This window comes from Rhinopithecus roxellana, chromosome 15 (assembly GCF_007565055.1).
Source record: "Rhinopithecus roxellana isolate Shanxi Qingling chromosome 15, ASM756505v1, whole genome shotgun sequence".
Lineage (NCBI taxonomy): Eukaryota > Metazoa > Chordata > Mammalia > Primates > Cercopithecidae > Rhinopithecus > Rhinopithecus roxellana.
Window position 1 is genome coordinate 10890002 of NC_044563.1, and position 25888 is coordinate 10915889.

A 25888-nucleotide genomic window follows, 5' to 3' on the forward strand; every position below is an offset into this window, starting at 1 on the left:
ATTGGAGTCACAGGTGGGACTGCATCATACAAAAGATACAGACTGGAATGTAGGGGAAAGAGTTTCCAGATAATGGAAGCCCAGATAAATTTCTATCATTAAAATACATAATCTGCCGACCCTAAAACGTTCACATAAAGAGGCAGGAGGTAATACTACCCCGCAGCTCCCGGATTCGGCCGCAGTTGTGGGCGGGGATTGGGGCTTGGGTACGCCCCTTGCGTCTGGTCCCCAAGGGACGCTCCCCACCCGGCGGCGCGCGAGGTGCCGCGTGAGGCCGGCTTTGCCCCTCCTTCCCGGCAAGAGCGACGATCAACGGTTCTTGCGCCTGCGCCCTGCGCCGCTGCGCGCTTAGGCACCAGCTCGGGGCCCTTTGTGCGCATGCGCGCTCGCGCTCCCGCCCTGTCCCTGCGCTCGGCTGAGTCAGTCAGTCAGTCGGAGTCTGTCCTCGGAGCAGGCGGAGTAAAGGGACTTGCGCGAGCCAGTTGCCGGATTATTCTATTTCCCCTCCCTCTCTCCCGCCCCGTATCTCTCTTCACCCTTCTCCCACCCTCGCTCGCGTAGCTATGGCGGAGCCATCGGCGGCCACTCAGTCCCCTTCCATCTCCTCGTCGTCCTCCGGAGCCGAGCCGTCCGCGCCCGGCGGCAGCGGGAGCCCAGGAGCCTGCCCCGCCCTGGGGACGAAGAGCTGCAGCTCCTCCTGTGCGGGTGAGGCGCGCGGGGAGCCCCCGCCTTGGGAAAGAGGGCGAGCGGGGGCCTGAGGGCTGGGGGGATTAGGAGGCGAGGCGGGAGGAGGGAGAATTACCCTCGACTGCTGACGGCTTCGGCCCCGCAGGGACGAGCGTTTGGAAAATGGGCAAAGGGGAAGGGGAACGTAAGTAAGGTTGTGCAGGCGATGAGGAAATAACGGGGTGTGAGGAAAACAGGTTGGGGGCGGGGAGACAGTCCAGTGGGCGTTAACGCCAAGACTGGGCAGGTGGGGAAAAATACCAGCTCGTGGGATAAAATGGAGAGTTGCTTGATGCATATGGTGAACTGGGGTGATTTAGTGGAGGATTAGATAGGGGCAGGTGGGTGGTGGGAGAAACAATTTGTTAGATTTTTGAGGGGATGGTGAAAGGGTTGCATTGCAGGTTTGCAGACAGGTGTTGACATAATCAAGCATTCGTGATAGTCCTCCAAAATATTTTTGGCTGCCCATGGGGAAGATGAGGAAGTTTAATGGAAGCATTGTAGCCCATTTTTTTTGTCTGTTTTGTTTTTACTGTTTTCGGCTAGACTCCATGAATGCCGGATTTTTCTGAGGCTCCGAGGTAGAAGGAGGCGTGATGAGAATAGCTCAGGGAAGATTTGGGAGGGAGCTGCTGATGGTCCAAGATGGATCCGTGGCTGCATCTGCAACAGCCTGCTCTTCCCTGGCGCTGCGTGGGGGTGGGGACACGCAATCAGTCGCTTATATTCTAGAAAATAGAGTCATGCTAAGCTATCAACATGTTTTGATTTCATGTTTTCTGTGGGCTACTATTGATCGAAGTATAACAAAGGGGGGTGTTTACTGCAGAAAGGGGGAGGGGGAGAACATTCAGACAAAGCGAGGGCTGGTTGAGTCCCCTTCTCCCATCTCTGTGAAAGACTAAGAGCGAAGCTGCAGACCTCCTTTAGTTTCCATTGTATACGCGTCTGCCTGCTGGTGGGAGCTGGCTGGAAAGCTCCCCTTATGCAGAAATCTGCAGTGCAGATGCCTTCTTAAGAGGGAAAAAAAAAAACCCACCATGGGCAGGTGGTGGTTCTTAAAGGAACTGAGTCTTCGAAGGAAAAAAAAAATGCGTTTTGTCAAAGGAAGGTCCGTAAATTCGGGAGAGTAGAGATAATTTTGCTCTCTATTTAGTTATGTTAAAGGTTTTTTGAGAATTGTTTTTAATGCTTCGTTGTCTCCTTTGGCAGAATCTTGGGTTCTAAAGAAAAAATTTCTGATCTTATCCTTAAATGTATTATTTTCTACATGTTTTTCTAACAGTGAATTTTCACCTGTCTGAGAGCTTTGGAGCCTTGTTGGATTTTTCATTGTGGTTATGGCCATTTCAGTATCAGGAAGCTTTTGCAGATAAAAGAATGAGGCAGCAAATTTAGAACCCTGTCCCCTTTAAACCACCAGCCATTTCTCCTCCAAATTTTTGTGTTCTGGGCTAAGGTCCAGATGAACAGCGACTTCCTTATAACTTAGCAACTTGATCTTTTTGCTTTAATCACTTGTCATTGCTTACTGTTCGGTAGGCCCTTTTGTGCATATCTTTTGGGTTTTCTTGATTTTTCATTTTTGATTCAGACCTAAGTTTTAGAAATTTGGCTCTGTAAGCTCCAGATGAGACAGATATTAAGTGTTGAAAAGTCATTCTAGTTAGCAGATTTGAAAATTTAGTCCTAGTTTATTTATAACTAAGTGGTGAAATCATTTGAGATTCATCTTTTTCATTTCCTTTCATGCACTTATGGAAGAACTGGTCTAGTAGGCCAATGAAATAAGAGTATTTTGTTCATAGACACACAGGCATACCACAACCTAATTGGCACCTAAATTGGCAATACGAATTCAATGACATAACATATTTCTGTTTGGCTTATCTTTTTTCATGTAATCTACCCTTGTCACAATTTTTATCTATTTATTGTATCTATTTATTGTGTATTTTTTACATTCTTCTTTATGATAGTGGAAAAGCTGCTGAAATTACGTGTTTTGCTGAAAGTAGTAGAATTTATATTCTAAAGTGCTGTTCCAAGTACATGAGTTTGCATTACATTTTCCTAATAATATTAAATGCTGCAGTTTTCACTCGTTATTTCTTTCTCTTTTCTTTTTTTTTTTTTTTTTTTTGTTTTTGAGACAAGGTCTTGCTCTGTCACACACTGGAGCACAGTGGAGCCATCTTGGCTCACTGCAGCCTCCGCCTCCAGGGTTCAAATGATTCTCATGCTTCAGCCACCCGAGTAGCTGGGATTACAGGCATGCGCCACCACACCAGGTTAATCTTTTTTTTTTTTTGCTTGTTTGAGACGGAGTCTCCCTCTGTCTCCCAGGCTGGAGTGCAGTGGCGCAATCTCAGCTCACTGGAACCTCTACCTCCCAGGTTCATGCCATTCTCCTGCCTCAGCCTTCCGGTAGCTGGTACTACAGGTGCTCGCCACCACACCCGGCTGATTTTTTGTGTTTTTATTAGAGATGGGGTTTCACAGTGTTAGCCAGGATCGTCTCGATCTCCTGACCTCATGATCCGCCCGCCTTGGCCTCCCAAAGTGCTGGGATTACAGGTGTGAGCCACCACACCTGGCCCACACCTGGTTAATTTTTATATTTTTGGTAGAGATGGGGTTTTGCCATGTTGGCCAGGCCGGTCTCAAACTCCTGGCCTCATGTGATCCGTCCTCCTCGGCCTTCCAAAGTGCTGGGATTACAGGTGTGAGCCACTGTGACCAGCTTTGCCCATTATTTCTTAGTAAAATTTTATTACAGAATTTGTATTTCTTAGATGTGCTGTAGACATTTATCACTATTAGCACTTAAAACAGTGACATATAGTAGTACTTAGTATTTGTTGAATAAATTATCAAATTTACTATCTAGAAAGGCACACTTGAGAAATAAACTAAAGAGAGACTCTTTTCGGAGTCTCGCTCTGTAGCCCAGGCTGGAGTGCAGTGGTGTGATCTTGGCTCACCGCAACCTCTGTCTGCTGGGCTCAAGCCATTCTCCCACCTTAGCCTCCTGAGTAGGTGGGATTACAGACAGGCACCGCCACGCCCAGATAATTTTTGTACTTTTGGTAGATATGGAGTTTTGCCATGTTGGCCAGGCTGGTCTTGAACTCCTGACCTCAAGTGATCCGTCCACCTCGGCCTCCCAAGGTGTTGGGATTACAGGCATGAACCACTGAGCCTGGCCGAGAGACTCTTATCTTAAATGCTTATCCATTGCAAATGTGCATTCATATTGTCTAAAAAGCACTAATATAGTTTTGTTGGGCCCAGTGCAAGATCCTCATTTGTCGAGTCATTACCTAAACATAAAAGTTTACCTTGCAATGTGGGGCTGGGCGCGGTGGCTCACACCTGTCATCCCAGCACTTTGGGAGGCTGAGGTGGGTGAATCACCTGAGGTCAGGAGTTAGAAACCAGCCTGACAAACATGGCGAAACCCTGTCTCTACTAAAAACTACAAAAATTCGCCAGACACAGTGGTGTGCACCTGTAGTCTCAGCTACTTGGGAGGCTGAGGCAGGAAAATCGCTTGAACCCGGGAGACAGAGGTTGCAGAGAGCTGAGATCACGCCACTGCACTCCAGTCTAGGCGACAGAGCAAGACTCCGTCTCAAAAAAAAGAAAAAAGATACCGCAATGTGTAGTAATCATTTTTATTGCCGAAGCTTTTCCTCCTTGCAGGATGTTTTCTCCATGTCACAGAGGAAGTGTCTCAGGCTTTTGTACCCTGAAAATAAGATGAAGTTTGTTATTCCAAAATTTAACTTACTTAAAATGTAGATGCTAAAAAATTACCTTAATTGTTAAAAAAAAAAAATCTGCACATATTGCTGTCATCGTCCAGTTTCATGTTCTTTCACCAAGCTCCCCTTGGTTTTGGAGACTCATCTTGGTTTTAGTTAAAGAAAAGTAAGTGATTACTTGGTGTCCTGCAGAAAACAATTTTGTCTTGACCGACCTGTCCAGTAATGAATTTTAGAAGTATTAGTTACTACATACAGGTAGAGAATGGGTGATGGCACTCTGTACTTTAGTGCCTTCAGTTCTAGTGCGGCCAGCAATGTAGTATGCTTAGAGATGGGGATCAGGGGTCAGGATGGCTTCCCATATTTCTGCCTTTGAAGGAAACTGAAGATTTCAGAGGCAGAAATTTGAGGTTGAGGTAAAAGAGACTGAAATATTTCATGTTCATTTCAAAGCAAGAGTTGCCTTTATTAGACTTCAAGTATAGAGACACGTCTATCATCTGAACTTTAAAAGTACTTTAGCCGGGCGCGGTGGCTCAAGCCTGTAATCCCAGCACTTTGGGAGGCCGAGACGGGCGGATCACGAGGTCAGGAGATCGAGACCATCCTGGCTAACACTGTGAAACCCCGTCTCTACTAAAAAATACAAAAAAAAACTAGCTGGGCGAGGTGGCAGGCGCCTGTAGTCCCAGCTACTCGGGAGGCTGAGCTTGCAGTGAGCTGAGATCCAGCCACTGCAGTCCAGCCCCGGCGACAGAGTGAGACTCCGTATCAAAAAAAAAAAAAAAAGTACTTTAATAGTTTACCGATGACATGATGTTGAAATTCTGTAACTTGGCCCAGCGTGGTGGCTCATGCCTGTAATCCCAGCACTTTGGGAGGCTGAGGCGGGCGGATCATGAGGTCTGGAGATAGAGACCATCCTGGCTAACACAGTGAAACCCTGTCTCTACTAAAAATACAAAAAATTAGCCGGGTGTGGTGGCAGGCGCCTGTAGTCCCAGCTACTTGGGAGGCTGAGGCAGGAGAATGGCATGAACCTGGGAGGCAGAGCTTGCAGTGAGCCCGGATCGCGCCACTGCACTCCAGCCTGGGGGACAGAGCGAGACTCTGTCTCAAAAAAAAAAAAAAAAAAATCTACAACTTGCTAGAGACTGCTTTTTATTGTTGTTATGAAAATTGACTGAGTATGGTGGCTCATACCTGTAATCCCAGCACTTTGGGAGGCTGAGGCGGGTGGATTGCTTGAGCTCACGAGCTTGAGACCAGCCTGGACAATAATGGTGAAACCCCCTCTCTACAAAAAAACAAAAAAGCAAGAATTAGCTGGGCATGGTGATATGCACCTGTGGTCCCAGCCATTTAGGAGACTGGGGTGAGAGGATGGCTTGAGCTGGGGGCAGAGGTTGCAGGGAGCTGAGATTGTGCCATTGCACTCCAGCCTGGGTGACAGAGCCAGACCTTGTCTTAAAAAAAGAAAAGAAAAACAGAAAATCATGATGCCAAAATAAAACTACATTTTATATGTTTGTTCATAGAAATTAGCTCAAAGCAAAAACAGCTTGGGCAATTTTTTGAAAAAGGTTTTTGCTTTAAATATTTATTTCCTCACTCATGAAACTTAGTTGTTCTGTGTAGTTTTTATGGCTTCATTTCCACACTTTGTTCTAACATATTAATCAAATGTGAGTATGTAATTTGTGTTTTGAGTTAACCCTTAAATAAAAAGGAATGTGGCCCCTTGTCCAACACTGACATCATCTGAGTGTTATATTCGTGTCAGATTATCAGTGGCAGTGTAATGTGTTAAAACACAGACTTGAGCTCCAGGAGTGCCTGGATTTCAATTCTGGCCCTGTCTCTCAATAATTATGTGTTCTTGTGCAAGTATTGAGCCTCGGTTTCCTTAACTTGAAAATTGGGATAATAGTGTCTACCTTGGAGTTGGTATGAAAATTAAGCACAATTTGGCTGGATGCGGTGGCCCACGCCTGTAATCCCAGCACTTTGGGATGCCAAGGCGGGCAGATCACCTGAGGTCAGGAGTTCGAGACCAGCCTGGCCAACATGGTGAAACGGCACGTCTATTAAAGATACAAAAAAATTAGTTGGGTATGGTAGTGCGCACCTGTAATCCCAGCTACTCGGGAGGCTGAGGCAGGAGAATCGCTTGAACCTGGGAGGCGTAGGTTGCGGTGAGCCAAGATAGCGCCATTGCACTCCAGCCTGAGCAACAGGGTGAGACTCTTTGTCTTAAAAAAAAAAAGGGTAAACACATTTATAGGGCTTAACACAGTGTCTTGCCCGTAGTAAATAATTGTACCATTAATGTGAAGAAATGAAATATAGATCAACAATGTGACGTAGACACATTTGCATTGTACCCTTAAATCCTGACCTTTATTAAATAACAATATATAATATTTGATAAATCCATTTGTAGGTTACAAACTACTTGCACGTATTAATAGATACAACATAGCAGTTCAAGTACAAATGAGAAAGCTGTCTTCCTCACAATCAAAGACTATTGTTACGCCTTTTTTCCTTTCCCACATGTGAGTCAGTTGTTTCAGTTTGTGGCCCTTCACATTAATGTCATAAAGCTGCCACCCCCTTCCACTAAGGTGGTCTCTTAAAGAGGTAGAGGGAGGAGCCAAGATGTTTCCCGGAAGGCTTGGCATGAATCAATATGCTTAAATACTTCTGCAGATTCTGACTATAATAAATGTTATGATACATTAGGAAACCCCTTTCAGTGTGGAAGCAAGCATACAGGAGACAGCAAGAGTGGTCGTGTCAATATGGCCTGCAAATGCCTGCTGACTTGGATTGTTTTTATTCTCCAAGAGTAAGAAGTTTTTTTTAATGCTGTTTTTGTTTATTGTCAAATTCACAAGTAATGGAACCACTCTGATCAAATTAAACAACCAGTCTACATACATTTAGTAGGTGCACCTTTACCCTAAATTGTCATTTCTAAGGGGTTGTTTATTAAGTGACTGGTAAGAACCTCAGTGTTTTTATTCTTGGTGTTTTAAAGATGGTCTGAAAATAAAATAAAACCAGTATTACTGCTTTTATCAAATTCTCCTGTGAGGAAATCATATATCTATCCTGATATAGGAGTTACCTGTCTAGTCCTGTGCATGTTTCAAGCTTTGTAAAATGAAGTTTGGTAATAAAGGAATTGGTGACGTGTTGTTGAAGGGAAAAGGGAAAGTTGAGCTTTCCAATTTTGTTTGAGCCAAGAGTATGTTTTGCAGAAAGACACTTCTCTTTACCCATAATCCTAGAATTTACCATTTTTGTAATTCTGAACAGGATTACAACAGCTCCATTAAATAAGTAGGTTTTCTAATATAAATGTGCATATTTGTTGTATGCACTTAGCTTATAGTTTGCGTTAACTTTATTGTTGATGATGAATTTAGCCTCTTAAGTATACAGACTTGTGAAAAATTCATCAATTTTGTAATACAACTTTTTCTCTTAATTTAGCTAATCCTCTCTGTATAGTTCTAATTTTGGTATATGTGCTGCTGAAGTAAGCACTCATAGTAAAACTTTTTAGCTAAAAATTAGCAAGTCAATATTTTGTTTGTATAATTAACTTATTCAGAAGTTGCCCAGAAAACTGAGTTAACCTTCTGTTCCATTCATTTATGACAGCTACTAGTTTTAGAGTTATTTTGGATCATAGGGTATGGTGTAGATGTTTTGAAAGAAGTGTGTGTGTTAAATAAGTTTAGCTGTAATCAGTATTGCTTGTGATTGCATCATTGAAGTCTTCTGTGCATCTATGAGTTTTGCAAGACATGTTCCTCTGTGATATTGCAACCTCAGAGAGAATCTCTTTAAATACTGTAACAGGGTTTGCATTTTCATTTTACCTATGGGAGGAGGTTATCAGCACGTGGCCTGCTCTTGTTATTTTGTGATTTATTTTTTAAATTTCAAAGAACTATTCTTACCTGTTTTCTCCAATCAACTGATTTATTATCGCCTGTAACCATATCATCGTAACCTAACCAGAGGAGACAGTGAGCTTATCAGGAAGTGGCCCACTCTTGTGAATTTTTGTTTTTTTTAATTTCGAAGAACTATATATTTTTTTGAGACAGAGTGCCCCTCTATCGCTCAGACTGGAGTGCAGTGGTGGGATCTCGGCTCCGCCTCCTTGGTTCAAGCCATTCTCCTGCCTCAGCCTCCTGAGTAGCTGGGATTACAGGCATGTGCCACCATGCCCAGCTAATTTTTGTATTTTTAGTAGAGATGAGGTTTCGCCATGTTGGTCAGGCTGGTCCTGAACTCCTGAGGGGGGCAGGTGAGCTGCCCCCCTCGGCCTCCCACAGTGCTGGGGTTACAGGCGTGAGCCACCACGCCCGGCCTCAAAGAACTATTCTTACCTGTTTTCTCCAATCAACTGATTTATTATCTCCTGTAACCATATCATCGTAACCTAACCAGAGGGGACAGACAGTGAGCTTTTTGACGTGTTCCTCATCGGTAGGTTGCCCTTCAAGCTATATGGAAGGACATTCTGGAAAACCTTTTGTTACAAAAATTTTGTCCTGTTATTTGAACATATTTCAACAGAGGGCATTGTCTTTATTTTATGTATGAGATCGAAATACTTGATTTTCATGATATCTTACATTTGTGTACTGCTTTATGATTTAAGTTGTGCCTATATGTTACCTTAATTCAACAACTGAAAGCTCTTTGCCAGGTGTTATGGAAGATAGAAAGGTAAATAAAATACAGATCATTCCTCTACAGGCCATATTCAGTAGAGGAAAGACTTGTATTATGTTTATCTGTGAGGTAGACAGGTAACAATATAACCCCGTTCTTACAGGTGGGGACTCAGGCACAGAGAGTTTAATGCCTACGCTTTAAAATTTGAAGTGACATGTGGTAAAAGTGGCTCAGTCACCCTTTTGAATTCAGTGATCGGTTTAACTTAAAAGCCTTAATTTCTGGCTCCATGGTTCTTAAGCCAGGTGCCTTTTTATTTCACTGCTCTACAGAAACTTTTCTAGTCAAGTTCACCAGATATTTTCCACATTGTTAAATTCAGTGGTCTCTTCTCCATTCTCCTCTTAACGTGCTTTCATAACAGCTTTTGACATAACTGATTACTCTCTCCTTGAAATGCTTTTTAAATTTGTCTTCTATGACACCACATACTCTCACTGACTGTTCATCCTCTGGCTCCATAAAATTCACCATTTTAAGGTGTTTTTGAGTGTATGCACAGAGTTGTACAGAGTTGTACAGCTATGTCCACTATCTAATTCCAGAACATTTTTATTACCCCAAAGAGAAACCCCATATCTGTTAGTAGTCATTCACCGTTCTTCCCTCCCCGCAATTCTCTGGCAACTATTAATCTACTTTCTGACTCTGTGGATTTCCTTATTCTTGAGATTTAATATTTCTTTTTTTTTTTTTTTTGAGATGGAGTCTCACTCTGTCACCCAGGCTGGAGTGCGGTGGCGCAATCTCTGCTCACTGTAACATCCGCCTCCTGGGTTCAAGCGGTTCTCCTGCCTCAGCCTCCCAAGTAGCTGGGATTATAGGCATGTGCCACCATGCCCACCTAATTTTTGTATTTTTAGTAGAGACAGGGTTTCACCATGTTGGTCAGGCTGGTCTCGAACTCCTGATCTCAGGAGATCCACCCTCCTTGGCCTCCTGAAGTGCTGGGACTACAGGTGTGAGCCACCATGTCCAACCTAATTATTTTTATTTTTGTAGAGACAGGGTCTCACTATATTGCCTAGGCTGGTATTGAACTCCTGGGCTCAAGCGATCCTCCTGCCTTGGCCTCTCAAAGTGCTGGGATTACCAACATGAGCCACAGTGCCTGTCCTGATGTTTCCTTTTAAGTTTGTTCTCACAGTCTTCTCAATCTCAATAAATGGCCATTCTGTTCTTTCCTTCTTCTGTTAAAATCAAAAACCTTGGAGTTATCCTTGATTCCTTTCTATCCCTCATACAAGCCGTCAACAAATGCTCTTGATTCTACCTTCAAAAATATATCCAAAATCTGACCAATTCTGTCAACCTCCATTGCTACCATCTTGGTCCAGGCTAGCTCTCCTGGATTATTGTAGATGCCTCCTATCTGGTCTCCCTGCTTTCTTCCTTGCCTCTCTTCAGTCCATTTTCCACACAGCAGCTGGTGTAAGCCTGTGAAAATGCAAGTTGGATCATGTCACTCATGGGCAAAGTGCTACAGTGGCTTCCTGTTACACTCAGTAAATGCCGATATCCTCAGAAGACTTATTAATAAATACCCAGTAATATCTGGCTCCAACCTCCCCATTTCTCACCTGGCTTCAACCATACTGGCCTCCTTGTCTCTCTCTGTCGCCCAGGCTGGAGTGCAGTGACGCGATCTTGGCTCACTGCAACCTCTGCCTCCCAGGTTCAAGCAGTCCTCTCACCTCAGCCTCCCAAGTGGCTGGGATTACAGGCGCGCACCTCCATGCCAGCTGATTTTTGTATTTTTAGTAGAGAAGAGATTTCATCATGTTGATCAGACTGGTTTTGAACTCCTGACCTCAAGTCATCCACCCACCTCGGCCTCCAAAAGTGCTGGGATTACAGGCATGAGCCACTGTGCCCGGCCTTCCTTGTTCTTTACACCAGAAATAACCCTCTATCTCATGGTTTTATTTGCTGTTCACTCTGCCTAGAATGCTCTTCTCCCATTGCAGTAGACTCAATGTTTATGTACCCACCCCTGCAACCCAGCCAAATCATATGTTAAAACTTAACCCCCTGGCCGGGCACGGTGGCTCATGCCTGTAATCCCAGCATTTTGGGAGGCTGAGGCAGGCGGATCACGAGGTCAGGAGATGGAGACCATCCTGGCTAACATGGTGAAACTCCATCTCTACTAAAAATACAAAAAAAATTAGCCGGGCATGGTGGCATGTGCCTGTAGTTCCAGCTACTTGGGAGACTGAGGCAGGAGAATTGCTTGAACCCGGAAGGTGGAGGTTGCAGTCAGCCAAGATCGTGCCACTGCACTCCAGCCTGGGTGACAGAGCGAGACTCCGTCTCAAAAAAAAAAAAAAAAAACCTTCAAAAGAGAGGAATGTTTTGTAGACCACTTTGGTTTTCTTTTTTGCATGTGGCAGTTTTTAGTTTTTAAAATCAGTACCTTTTAATGGGAACAACTTGACCAAAAATTTGTCACAGAATTTTGAGACCCATTAAAACAGTTCAATGAAAAAGAAAAAAAAAAAGAGATGGGGTCTCACCATATTGCCCATGCTGGTCTTGATTGAACTCCTGAGCTCAGGAGATCCTCCTTCCTTGGCCTCTCGAAGTGCTGGGATTACAGGCATAAGCCACCATGCCCAGCTTCCATATGGGTTTTGTCCAGCAACTAAAACAAGCCCTTGGCTCATAAGAGGTGTTCAATAAATATTTATGGGAAGAATGAGTGGAGAAACTCTTCCCAGAAAAACATGCATATTAGCAAAGTATTGTGGCCAGATGCAGTGGCTGAGGCCTGTAATCCCAGCACTTCGGGAGGCCGAGGCGGGTGGATCACCTGAGGTCAGGAGTTCGAGACCAACCTGACCAACATGGAGAAACCCCGTCTGTACTAAAAATATAAAATTAGTGGGGCGTGGTGGCACATGCCTCTCATCCCAGCTACTCGGGAAGGCTGAGGCAGGAGAATCGCTTGAACCTGGGAGGTGGAGGTTGCGGCGAGCTGAGATCGCGCCATTGCACTCCAGCCTGGGCAATAAGAGCAAAACTCCGTCTCAAAAAAAAAAAAAGTATTGCATAGTTTTCACAGGATTCATGAACTGCTGTGAAATTCATTCATAAACTTCAGGTTAAGAACATTTGGTTTTTGAAAGTCAAATTGTAAACGTTGTTACCTGCTTATAATTCATAATTTCTATAAGATCTCTATGGAAATGGGTGTATCCATTTAAGTGCTGAGGAGAGAGTTTTCTTGTAAGCCTATAAAACTATCTGTAATAGAAATATATTTAAGGTTAGCCTCTCTTGTTTCTTCTGGACTGTAGGTATTTTCTACCAATGACTTGAATCCAGAAAAACATCTTTTCATAACCACTTGAATGCCACATTCTGGCATATTAGAAAGAGACTCTGAGCACAGTGGCTCATGCCTGTAATCTTAGCCCTTTGGAGGCCAAGATGAGAGGTTTGCTTTAGCCCAGGAGTTTGAAACAAGCCTGCACAACATAGTGAAATCCCATCTCTACAAAAATTAAAAATAATCTGGGTGTGGTGGTACGTGCCTGTAGTCCCAGGTCCTTAGGAGGCTGAGGGGGGAGTATCACTTTGGCCCTCAAGGTCGAGGCTGCAGTGATTGCATTACCACTGCACTCCATCCTGGGCAACAGAAGACAGAAGACCCTGTCTCAAAAAAAAAAAAAAAAAAAAGAAGGCTGGGGTATTAAGATATTTGTAACCAGTTTATTAATTATGTTTTGTTTTGTGGTTTTTTTTTTTTTTTTTTTTTTTTTTTTTTTTTTTTTTGAGGCGGAGTTTTGCTCTTGTTGCCCAGACTGGAGTGCAATAGCATGATCTCAGCTCACCACAGCCTCTGCCTCCCGGGTTCAAGTGATTCTGCCTCAGCCTCCCAGGTAGCTGGGATTACAGGCATGTGCCACCACGTCTGGCTAATTTTGTATTTTTAGCAGAGATGGGGTTTCTCCATGTTGGTCAGGCTGGTCTTGAACTCCCGACCTCAGGTGATCCTCCTGCCTTGGCCTCCCAAAGTGCTGGGATTATAGGCGTGAACCACCGTGCCCAGCCTATTAATTTATTTTTAAGACAAGGCCTGACTCTTATCACCCAGGCTGGAGTGCAGTGGCATGATCTCGACTCACTACAACATCCATGTCCTGGGCTCAAGCCGTCCTCCCACCTCAGCCTACCAAGCAGCTGGGACTATAGGCATGGCTATTTTTTGTATTTTTGTAGAGACGAGGTTTCACCACTTTGCCCAGGCTGATCTTGACCTCATAAGCTCAAGTGATCCACCCACCTCAGCCTCCCAACATGCTGGGATCACAGGAGTGAGCCACCGCACCCAACCTGTAACCAATTTCATATCTACATAGTCCATTTTGTTTCTGTCAGGCTTTCTAATTTTCTTTTGCAACAAGAGTTCTGCTTTGTTCTTCGTGTTGGATTGCATATACATTTACTCTAATAAATAGTACAAAGAAAACTTTCCAACTCTTTTTAGTGATACAACAGAAGAGTGGGCATCTTGGAAATTAGCACTGTTTTGACTTATATGAGAGGGAACTGCTGCCTTAGTAACTACTACATTAATAAGATGAATGTCCAGTTACTACTTACTACTCAGTCTAGTTTTGAAATAACAAGCTAAATCTAAAAATCTCTTATATTGGTTTTCAGCAAACATTTATGAAGCTCCTGTAATGTTTAAGCCTCTATATTCCATGACTTCTGCTATATGCTGGTCAACCTGAAAGATACAAAGATATGTAAGAGGTCTTTAACCCTTAGGTGCTTCCAATCCGGTTGTAATTATTTTCCAACAATAAATAAATTGAATTTATTTCATTAGATATTCTGAGAACTAAGACTTTAATAATTGATTTCTTTTTTTTTCTTTTTTTCCCCTGAAATTCCTGAGCTTTAACTAGTTGGTCTGTTTTTATAGTAGTTATGTTAGCTATAAAAAAATAAATAAAAATCAACCTGCCAGTTTATGTAGATTCTCCCCCCTCGAGGAGGTGGAGCTTAACCCCTTCACCTCTTCAGGGTAGATGGTGAGCTTAAGACTTGTTTCCACAGAGTGCAGTGTGGAAGGGTGGAGAGAAGTACTGCTTCCTCCACCCAGGTGGAGAATCCTGGCAAGCACTACCTCAGCCAGCGATCAGGTTAACATCATCAGTTGATAAGTCATGTTGATAGTCTGTACTCTTGATATGATGTGATGAGCATGGTCCTTGGTAATCTTCCCCAGAAGCCATCACTCCAGTCTAACCATGAGAAAAACATCTGACAAACTCAAATTGAGGGACATTCTGTAAAATATCTTGACCAGAGTACTATTAAACTGTCAAGAGAAGTCTGTGAAGCTGAGAGTCCAGAAGAGGTTAAGGAAACATGATGACAAAATGTGATATGGTATCCTGGATAGGATCTTGGGAAGAGAAAAGGGGCGTTAGGGAAAAATTAAAGGGGATCAAGAAAGAAGGACAGAGTGAGACCTTCCTTCTCTAAAAAATAATAAATAAAAATTACCTTTGTAATATTCTTTTTTATTAGAATACAGTGAACATCTCTTAGTGTCAATAAATTCTCATCTACAACCGAATTGTTAATGACTATTATCCCATTGTTTGGATATACCAAACTTAATCAGTCTACTTATTAGACCTTTGTTAAGCTTCCTTTAAAAAAAAAAAAAGAAAACCTATTTTAAAGAATATTGTGATGAGGCCGGGCTCGGTGGCTCAAGCCTGTAATCCTAGCACTTTGGGAGGCTTAGGTGGACAGATCTCGAGGTCAGGAGCAACATGGTGAAACCCCATCTCTACTAAAAATACAAAAATTAGCTGGGTGTGGTAGCGCACGCCTGTAATCCCAGCTACTCAGGAGGCTGAGGCAGGAGAATCACTTGAACCTGGGAGGTGGAGGTTGCAGTGAGCCGAGATCACGTCACTGCACTCCACCCTGGGCGACAGAACAAGACACTGTCTCAAAAGAAAAAAAAAAAAAGAATATTGTGATGAAGCCAGGTGTGGTAGCTCATGCCTGTAATCCCAGCACTTGGGAGGCTAAGGTAGGAGGATGGCTTGAGCCCAGGAGTTCAAGACCAGTTTGGACAACATAGTGGGACCCTGTCACTATTTTTTTTTTTTTTTTTTTTTTGAGATAGAGTCTAGCTCTGTCACCCAGGTTGGAGTACAGTGGTGCAATCTTGGCTTACTGCAACCTCCACCTCCTGGGTTCAAGCAGTTCTCCTGCCTCAGCCTCCCGAGTAGCTGGGATTACAGGTGCCTGCCTCCACACCCATCTAATTTTGTATTTTTAGTAGTGACAGGGTTTCACCATGTTGGCCAGGCTGGTCTCGAACTCAGATGATCCAGCCTCCTTGGCTTCCCAAAGTGCTAGGATTACAGGCTTGAGCCACCGTGCCTGGCCCCTGTTGCTTTTTTTTTTTTTTTTTTTTTTTTTTTTTGAGACAGAATCTCGCTCTGTCACCCAGGCTGGAGTACAGTGGTGCAATCTTTGGCTCACTGCAAGCTCCACCTTCCGGGTTCACGCCATTCTCCTGCCTCAGCCTCCCGAGTAGCTGGGACTGCAGGCGCCCGCCACCACGCCTGGCTAATTTTTTGTATTTTTAGTAGAGACGGGGTTTCACCGTGTTAGCCAGGATGGTTTCGATCTCTTGACTTCGTGATCCGCCCGCCTCGGTCTCCCAAAGTGCTGGGATTACAGGTGTGAGCCACCACACCCGGCCCCCTGTTGCTATTTTTAAGAAAATTTTAAAAATACGGCCAAGTCCGGTGGCTCACGCCTGTATTCCCAGCGCTTTGGGAGGCCGAGGCAGGTGGATCACAAGGTCAGGAGATCGAGATCATCCTGGCTAACATGGTGAAACTTCATCTCTATAAAAATACAAAAAATTAGCAGGGTGTGGTGGCGGGTGCCTGTAGTCCCAGCTACTCGGGAGGCTGAGGCATGAGGATGGCGTGAACCCAGGAGGTGGAGGTTGCAGTGAGCCGAGATTGTGCCACTGCACTCCAGCCTGGGCGACTGGGGAGACTCCATCTCAAAAAATAATAATAATAAAAATAAATAAATAAAAATAATATTATGGTGAATAATCTTATGGCCACATATTTGCACAAATGACTGGTTATTTATTGAAATTAGATTTTCAGCAGGTCCACTTACGCTACCTTTTTTTTTTTTTTTGAGATAGTGTCTCCCTCTGTCGCCCAGGCTGGGGTGCAGTGGTTCCATCTCAGCTTGCTGCAACCTCCACCTCCTGGATTCAAGCAATTCTCTTGCCTCAGCCTCCCAAGTCAAGTAGCTGGGATGCGTGCCACCATGCCCGGCTAATTATTATTAATTTTTTTTTTTTTTTTTTGAGACAAAGTCTTATTCTTATCCCCCAGGCTAGAGTGCGATGGTGCGATCTCGGCTCACTGCGACGTCTGCCTCCCAGATTCAAGCGATTCTCCTGCCTTGGCCCCAAGTAGCTGGGATTATAGGCACCTGCCACCATGCCCGGCTAATTTTTGTATTTTTAGTGGAGACAGGGTTTCACCATGTTGGCCAGGCTGTTCTTGAACTCCTTACCTCAGGTGATCCGCCTGCCTCAGCCTTCCACAGTGCTGGGATCACAGGTGAGAGCCGCCACACTGGCCCACTTGTGGTTTTTCAATCCCGTATCTTCTAGCAATTTTGTGGACTTTATTCCAGAAAAAAATTGTTACTTTTTTATGTATTTTCAGATTTTTTTCTTCTGTTGGCTCCTTTCTGTCTCTCTGTAAATACACTTGTCATTTTCATTTCTAAAAAACTTTCCCTCAACATTGCCTCTCCCTCTAGCTGCTGCCCAGTTTTTAGTTCTTCCCTTTATCAGCCATATTTCCCATACTTTTTGTTTTCAGTGTTTTTAAAACTTACCTTCACTCCTCAATCTTCATTGTCTGTCCCTTCCCCCCTACCACTCTCATTTTACTCATCAATGCCAAATTAATTTCTGTGACCCTTTTCATAGTCTTTTTTTTTTTCTTTAAGACAGTATCTCACTCTGTTTCCCAGGTGCCGTGGCTCAATCTCAGTTCACTGCAGTCTCCACCTCCTGGGCTCAAGTGATCCTTTCAGCTCAGTCCCCCAAGTAGCTGGGACGGCAGGAGCAAGCCAGCATGCCTGGTTAATTTTTGTAATTTTTGTAGAGATGGGATTTCACCATGTTGCCCAGGCTGATCTCAAACTCCTGAGGTCAAGCCATCCACCTGCTTCGGCCTCCTCCCAAAGTGCTGGGATTACAGGCATCAGCTACTGTACCTGATCGTTTTTCATCGTCTTAGCCATTCAGTGGCTTTGATTCTTGATCTTTCTCTAAAGCATTCTCCAAATGGCACCATTTTTTCCTTTATTGACTCCTTTCTGTTTTCTTCACTGGTCCTTCTTTCTTAATCCCCTTTCAATATACATATTTTAAAATTTCTCTTCATGCCATCTGGTAAGGTCAAGTGGACAATCTCAGCATTCCTGGGAAACTTAACATGATCTAAGATCACTGGGGGACCATTGACTCCAGATACTGTCTTGTACCTGAGGCAAGGCTGGGAGAGGTTGTTCCGACTGACTGCCAGCACCTGCTTCCAAGCTCCTACCGTTGGCCCCTTTAAATATTGAGATAGCTCAAGATTCTTTTGTAAAACTTCTGTATTTCTTCCCGGATGGAGGTATTAACTGCAGTGGTGTCAGTTCTCACCCAAATGTTAATCCCAGATATTTGTCTACAGCATTTACCTCTCTCCTGAGTCTGTCCCTGTTATTGAACTGCCTGTTCAACAGTTGACACTTACATATGCCTTAGGCAAATTTTTTTCATATTGAAAGTTAATAATATAAGGGATTGCTGGCCGGGTGCAGTGGCTCACGCCTGTAATCCGAACACTTTGGGAGGCCGAGGCAGGCAGGTCACTTTAGGTCAGGAGTTTGAGACCAGCCTGGCCAACCTGGTGAAACCCCGTCTCTACTAAAAATACAAAAATTAGACGTGTGGGGTGGCGTGCGCCTGTAATCCCAGCTACTTGGGAGGCTGAGGCATGAGAATCACTTGAATCTGGGAGGCAGAGGTTGCAGTGAGCCAAAATCATACCACTGTACTCCAGCCTAGGCGACAGAGCTGAGACTCTTTGTCAAAAAAAAAAAAAAGGAAGAAGATTCCTTCTGTGTTCCCAACCATGGCATTTCATTTAGTCCCTCAGTGATCTTTTACTTCTCCAGTCTTCAACATCCAGGCAGATGGTCTCAAGACCTGTGTTCTGTCTTGTCAGCAGTCCTCTCATTCCCATCCTCACTGCCTTAGTGCGAGCCCTCATCTCTTGCCAAGATTATGCAGTAGCTTTTCAGTTCAGTCCATGCTCTACCCTGCTGCCGGAGTTCTTTCTAAAACACGTGATATTGTCACACCCTTACCTAAAAACCTTTAGTGATTCCTTATTACACAAAGGATATAATCCAGATTACATGGCATTTAAAGCCATTTGGAATCTGGCCAATTGTTCCTTCTCCCCAGAATGTCTTTCCCTTCCTTGTGCACCTCCTGAACTTAAATCTTTAAGACCAAGCTTACCACCTCTTCTGAAACAGTCTTAATTTACCATAGTGGCTGTCTCTGCTGCATTCCCACAACTCATACAGGTTTACTGGTGCATATTTGCTTTTCAGCTACTTGTGGGCACCATATTACCAATACTAACACAGGTCCTGGACTTAGCTACTTAATGAAAATGATTTCATTAATGGCATTTGAGGATTAGGATCATTCTGGGGTTCAGTTCCCTGTGACACAAATACAGAGTATGAATACAATGTGGTTTTTTAAGTTAGAAACCTCATGGAATATTGTTCCAACCATTACCAGTTATCTGTGTTCTGCATCTGCATAATAATTTGCATGTTGAAATTTTCCATTAGGAGGGAGTGTTTGTTAGGTGAAGGTGAAAAGGCAAACAGCTGACGTGTTCATAGATCTTTTTTGGCATTGGGCTTGAAGCATTTGGTTTTTCAGGTTTGTTGGGATTTAAACTCATCACTGGCAGAGATTTAATGTTGATAGTAAATGCATGTAGACATGGATCCATCTGGAAACATAGAGATAGGAAAACATGCTTCTTTTTCTTTTTTTTTTTTTGAGGTAAGATCTCACTCTGTTGCCCAGGCTGGAGTACAGTGGTGTGATCACGGTTCACTGTAGCCTCAGCTTCCTGGCCTCAAATAATTCTCTCACCTCAGCCTTCCAAATAGCTGGGACTACAGGCACATGCCACCACACCCAGCAAATTTTTTTTTTTTTTTTTTACTTTTGTGGAGACAGAATCTCACTCTGTTGCCCAGGCTGGTCTTGATCTCCTGGGCGCAAGCAGTCCACCGGCCTCAGCCTCTCAAAGTGCCGGGATTACAGTTGTGAGCCACCTCGCCTGGCCTGTTTCCCCACCCCCATCCTTTTTTTTTTTTTTTTTTGAGACGGGGTCTCACTTTGTCACCCAGGCTAGAGGGCAGTGGCATGATCTCAGCTCACTGCAGCCGCCCTCTCCTAGGCTCAAATGGTCCTTCCACCTCAGCCTCGTGAGAAGTAAAGGATTAATTGAAATTTGTTACTTTTTTTTTTTTTTTTGAGACAGAGTCTTGCTCTGTTGCCCAGGCTGGAGTGCAGTGGCCGGATCTCAGCTCACTGCAAGCTCTGCCTCCTGGGTTCCCGCCATTCTCCTGTCTCAGCCTCCTGAGTAGCTGGGACTACAGGCGCCCGCCACCTCGCCCGGCTAGTTTTTTGTATTTTTTATTAGAGACGGCGTTTCACCCGTGTTAGCCAGGATGGTCTCGATCTCCTGACCTCGTGATCCGCCCGTCTCGGCCTCCCAAAGTGCTGGGATTACAGGCTTGAGCCACCACGCCCGGCCACTTTTTTTTTCTTTTTGAGACGGAGTCTTACTCTGTCACCCAGGCTGGAATGCAGTGGCACGATCTTGGCTTACTGCAAGCTCTGCCTCCCGGTTTCACACCATCCTCCTGCCTCAGCGTCCCGAGTAGCTGGGACTACAGGCACCCGCCACCACGCCCGGCTAATTTTTTTCTATTTTTAGTAGAGACGGGGTTTCACCGTGTTAGCCAGGATGGTCTCGATCTCCTGACCTCGTGATCCGCCTGCCTCAGCCTCCCAAAGTGCTGGGATTACAGGCGTGAGCCTCCGTGCCCGGCCTGCACTTTGCTTTTTAATTCATATATGGACTATATCTACATATACACTTAGCCCACCTTATCTCAGGTTCTACATCTGTGGATTCAACTAATTGTGGACCAAAAACATATTTTTAAAAAACAACAATAAACACAAATTTTTAAAACAATACAGTGTAACAACTATTTACATAGCATTTACGTTGTATTAGGTGTCTAAAGAATAAAGTATAAGGGACGATGTGTGTAGGTTATATGCAAATACTATGCCATTTTATACATAGGACTTGAGCATCTTCAGATTTTGGGGGGCCAGGGGGTGGTTCTAGAACCAATCCCTCTCAGATACCAAAGTATAGCTGTACCTCATTCTTTTTCATGGCAGCAAGTATGTCACAGTAACTTAAAAAAAAATAACTTTAGGGGCCATGCTAGTCTGTGTATCCTTCCAGTTTTAGTATATGTGTTGCCAAAGCAAGTGATAGGTGTAACTTTAGTCTTCTGTTGATGGTCATTTAGAGTATTCCTAATATTTATAACCAGAGCTTTTATGAATATCCTTATACACATATCTTTGTGCATGTATGCAAATATGTCTGTAGGATAAATTCTTAGAAGTGTAACTGTAGAGTTAGAGAGTAGTGTGCAGGGGGACTGGGAGGAGAATATGTGCTTTTTAAATTTTGATACATGTTGCTGAATTTAGAGGAGTATAATTTTCTTTCTTTCTTTCTTTTTTTTTTTTTGAGAAGGAATCTCACTCTGTTGCCCAGGCTGGAGTGCAGTGGCGCGATCTCGACTCACTGCAACCTCTGCCTCCTGGGTTCAAGCGATTCTCCTGCCTCAGCTTCCTGAGTAGCTGGGATTACAGGCGTGCGCTGCCACGCCTGGCTAATTTTTGTATTTTTAGTAGAGACGGGGTTTCACCATGTTGGCCAGGCTGGTTTTGAACTCCTGACCTCAGTTGATCAACCTGCCTCAGCTTCCCAAAGTGCTGGTATTACAGATGTGAGCCACTGCACCCAGTCTAGAGGATTATAATTTTAGAAGATAGATTTCTCATATAGTCCTGTTTTCCCCATGGATTAATTGTGAGTTTTAAAAACAATTTAGGGTCATCTTTGCATATTTGCCAATTAGATATTTTTAAATGCTTTTATTAGTGACTTAACTCCTCAAAATGCATTCAGGAATGGTTAAAAGCAAATATTAATTAGTACTCAGATACTTATTTTCCCTTTTCTACAGAGTAAAAGAGCAGCAGCATCTGTTCTTGAGGTTGTGCTTAATGTAAAATGCTAGGGATTCCTCTTTTCTTTTTTTGAAGGTGAGAATGTTTGACTAAAAAAAAATTGAATGGATTAACTTTTAGAAATGCATCTTGAAAATAAAATAAGATTTTGCTATCAGGTGAGTGAAAGCAATAATTGGAAATAAAGATTTGAGTTTTCCTTCCTGTTAAACCCAATGAAATTATGATGCTTGACTCTTCCTCCCCATCAAAAAGAAAGTTAAAGTTAAAATTCCTGTGTGAGGTTGTCACATTCTCATGCTGTATATTTTCTTTCAGATTCCTTTGTTTCTTCCTCTTCCTCTCAGCCTGTATCTCTATTTTCGACCTCACAAGGCAAGTCTGTAATTTTTTTGTGTGCATTGGTAAAAGAAAAATGTTGAGAAAGAGGCTGTAACTGGGGATATGAGGCACAAGTCTTCTATTGCACCCAAATCCCCTAAAATAAAAACTAATTACAAGCTGATTCTTTCTATTTATCAGTTTCCAGTGGGTTTCCTGTAATGGTTAATAAAATAAAATGAGGCTGGGTGGACTCTGTAACATAGCATAAACTTCAGGTGTAGTTTTGAGTATTTCTTTAAAATTAAAAACTTGCCCACCAGAATTTGGAGCAGATAGAATTGTGGCTCAGAGGCGAGGTGCAGTTGCTCACACCTGTAATCTCAGCACTTCAGGAGGCAAAGGCGGGCAGATCACTTGAACTCACGAGTTTGAGACCAGCCTGGACAACATGGTGAAACCCTGTGTCTACAAAAAAAATGCAGGCATGGCCGGGCGCGGTGGCTCAAGCCTGTAATCCCAGCACTTTGGGAGGCCGAGGCGGGTGGATCACGAGGTCAGGAGATCGAGACCCTCCTGGCTAACACGGTGAAACCCCGTCTCTACTAAAAATACAAAAAACTAGCCGGGCGCGGTGGCGGGCGCCTGTAGTCCCAGCTACTCGGAGGCTGAGGCGGGAGAATGGCGGGAACCCGGGAGGCGGAGCTTGCAGTGAGCTGAGATCGAGCCACTGCACTCCAGCCTGGGCGACAGAGCGAGACTCCGTCTCAAAAAAAAAAAAAAAAAAAAAATGCAGGCATTGGTGGTGCATGCCTATAGTCCCAGCTGCTCAGGAGGCTGAGGTGGGAGGATTGCTTAAGCCCAGGAGTTAGAGGTTGCAGTGAGCGATGATCGTGCCACTGCACTCCCGCTTGGGTGACAGAGCAAGACCGTGTGTCACCACCACCACCACCAACAGCAACAAAATTGTGGCTCAGAAAACACCCAACCCCTAGAATGCATTTAATGTATTGATTTGCAGCTATGAAACTGGTTTAGAGAGGTAGCAGTTTTGGAAAAACAGTATAAAAGTGTGCTTCCACTGAACCAGAAAAATACCAACCTAGCTAGGGTATTTTAATGTGAATTTATCTGAGATACGTCATAAAAGTTAGGCTAGTTCCAAATTGCCTAGGAACATTGAACAAGTCAGTTATGTGACTTTTGGCAACCAGGGCTTCTTGTCCTAGAGATTGAGTTGTGGCTTTGTTTTGTTTTGTTTTTAATCTGTCAATCTGTAGGGAAGGGAATCAGTTTGTGGAGGTAACATTGCCAAGAAGCTGAAAGAGAGGGTACTATGTGCTTCATCAATTTATACTAATAATAAAGTATTACTTCATTTGTGCTGCTGTACTAGACCCAAATACAGGTCAATTGAGAACCTTTATTTTAAAAAAGGAAAAAGTAATTAAAATCACTAGATAGATTGTGGAGTTCTGTAGCTGCAAAAGACTTTTACCTTATAAGAATACAAACATAATGGGATTTTAAAAAAAATTAGTGAAACTTTTGCCTGGTTAAACCTGCTCCTTAGGAAACGTGGTAGGGAATTTTTTTTTTTTTTTTGAGACAGGGTCTCACTCTGTCACCCTGGCTGAAGTGCAATGGCACATTCATAGTTCACTGCAGCCTCAATCTCCTGGGTTCAAGTGATCCCCCCACCTCAGCTTCCTGAGTAGCTGGGACTGTATACAGGCACATGCCACCATGCCCTGCTAATTTTTTAATTTTTATTTTGTAGAAACGTTTTGCTATGTTGCCCAGGCTGGTCTGGAACTCCTGAGCTCAACCAGTCCTTCCACCTCAGCCCTCCAAAGTGCTGGGATTATAAGCATGAGCCACCACCACACTTGACCAATAATTTGTTTATTTTAATTTAAACTGATGACATTAGAACCCCAATTCCTTTATAATGTGCCTTATTATGTGAATTTGGATATCTTGTGAGCCAAATAATGACCTCTGAAATTAACATGTTTACATTAAAAGATAGAAATTTTGTTAATGTTAGAAAGTAACTCGAACATATTAAGTAGTTAAGTTGTTCTTGACATTTGGAACTTGACCATATTTATATTTTTAAGGGTTTTTTTTTTCCTTAGGAGAAAATAATTTAAGCAAATAGGTATTAAATTTATTCTACTGTGGAAGAAAAATATAGTATAAATAGAACAAATAATTATTTCCTCTCCTGTATTTCAGATATTTAAGAATACATTCTAATCTTAAGTCACTATTTTTTTTTCTTTTCTTTTTTCTTTTTTTTTTGAGATGGAGTCTTACTCTTTCGCCCAGGCTGGAGTGCAATGGTGTGATCTCAGCTCACTGCAACCTCCACCCACCAGGTTCAAGCGATTCTCTCACCTCAGCCTCCTGAGTAGCTGGGATTACAGGCATGCACCACCACATCCAGCTAATTTTTGTATTTTTAGTAGAAACGGGGTTTCATCGTGTTGACCAGGCTGGTCTCAAACTCCTGACCTCAAGTGATTCGCCTGTCTTGGCCTCCCAAAGTGCTGGCATTACAGGCATGGGTCATGTCGCCAGGCCAAGTCACTTTTTTCATATAGAAAAGGGATAGTTAGGCCGGGCGCAGTGGCTCACGCCTGTAATCCCAGTACTTTGGGAGACCAAGACGGGCGGATCATGAGGTCAGGAGATCGAGACCATCCTGGCTAACACGGTGAAACCCCATCTCTACTAAACTACAAAAAAAAAAAAAAATTAGCCGGGCGTGGTGGCGGGCGCCTGTAGTCCCAGCTACTCAGGAGGCTGAGGCAGGAGAATGGTGTGAACCCGGAAGGCGGAGCTTGCAGTGAGCCAAGATCACGCCACTGCACTCCAGCCTGGGCGACAGAGCGAGACTCTGTCTAAATAAATAAATAAATAAATAAAAAGAAAAGGGATAGTTGATACTCTAAACGGTGTAACAGTGTAACCCCATGTAACCCATGGCTAACATACCTAATGTATGACGTGTTGAAAAGATAACTGTCATAGCTTTAAAAATTATTTTAATCCCTGGTTAACAGAAATTACATGTGCACTCAAGTAGAAGGAAGGTAAATAAAAAGGATTTAAATTAAAAATGAATGTTTAAATAGGCTTCAGTTTCACAGTGTGTATTAGAATTTGTAAGATAGCATATACTTACTCTTCGTTTTTGCTTACAAAAAATTTTTTTTGACCGGTGTAGATTGAGAATAGCGTTATTGTAAAAAGGTAATTAAGAATGCCCTATCCGGCTGGTCGCAGTGGCTCACACCTGTAATCCTAGCACTTCAGGAGGCCAAGGCAGGCGGGTCACCTGACGTCAGGAGTTCAAGGCCAGCCTGGCCAACGTGGTGAAACCCCGTCTCTACTGAAAATACAAAAATTAGCCAGGTGTGGTGGCAGGCACCTATAATACTAGCTACTCGGGAGGCTGAGGCAGGAGAATCACTTGAACCTGGGAGACAAAGGTTGCAATGATCCAAGATCACGCCATTGCACTCCAGCCTGGACGAAAGAGCGAAACTCCATCTGAAAAACAATACAAAACAAAAAGAATGCCCTATTCTCGAATGGGTTTCATTTAACCTCTATTAGTCGCATTTTCTCCTGCAACAAACAAATAAACAAAACACATGATGGAAAAGTAGCCCAGTGGGACCCTACGCCATTGGTGGTCTAGAGGTTAGTCTGTTCAGTTGTTTGAGGGAACACCTTGGCAGATGATTAGGTGTTTTCTAGGGTAGCCAAGACTGGTAGCTTCCAGTCTGCCTTAGTGAAAATAAGGGAAGAGGAAGCTGTTGATATAGTTGGT

At 43.6% G+C, this 25888-nt stretch overlaps 2 protein-coding genes across 2 annotated transcripts in view; both read left to right on the forward strand.

Annotated features, from left to right (window-relative positions):
* The first annotated feature begins 253 nt into the window (after positions 1-253).
* The window catches only part of LOC104672830 (reticulon-3), a 72937-nt gene continuing 47302 nt past the window's right edge, over positions 254-25888 (forward strand). The window contains exon 1 of the mRNA XM_010376721.2: positions 254-708. Within this exon, the coding sequence (XP_010375023.1) occupies positions 567-708 (142 nt within the window). The 5' untranslated portion in view covers positions 254-566. The remainder of the gene's footprint in view (positions 709-25888) is intronic.
* Positions 853-25888, forward strand: part of LOC115893534 (reticulon-3) — a 37523-nt gene continuing 12487 nt past the window's right edge. The window contains exon 1 of the mRNA XM_030917709.1: positions 853-874. Coding sequence (XP_030773569.1) covers positions 853-874 — 22 coding nt within the window. The remainder of the gene's footprint in view (positions 875-25888) is intronic.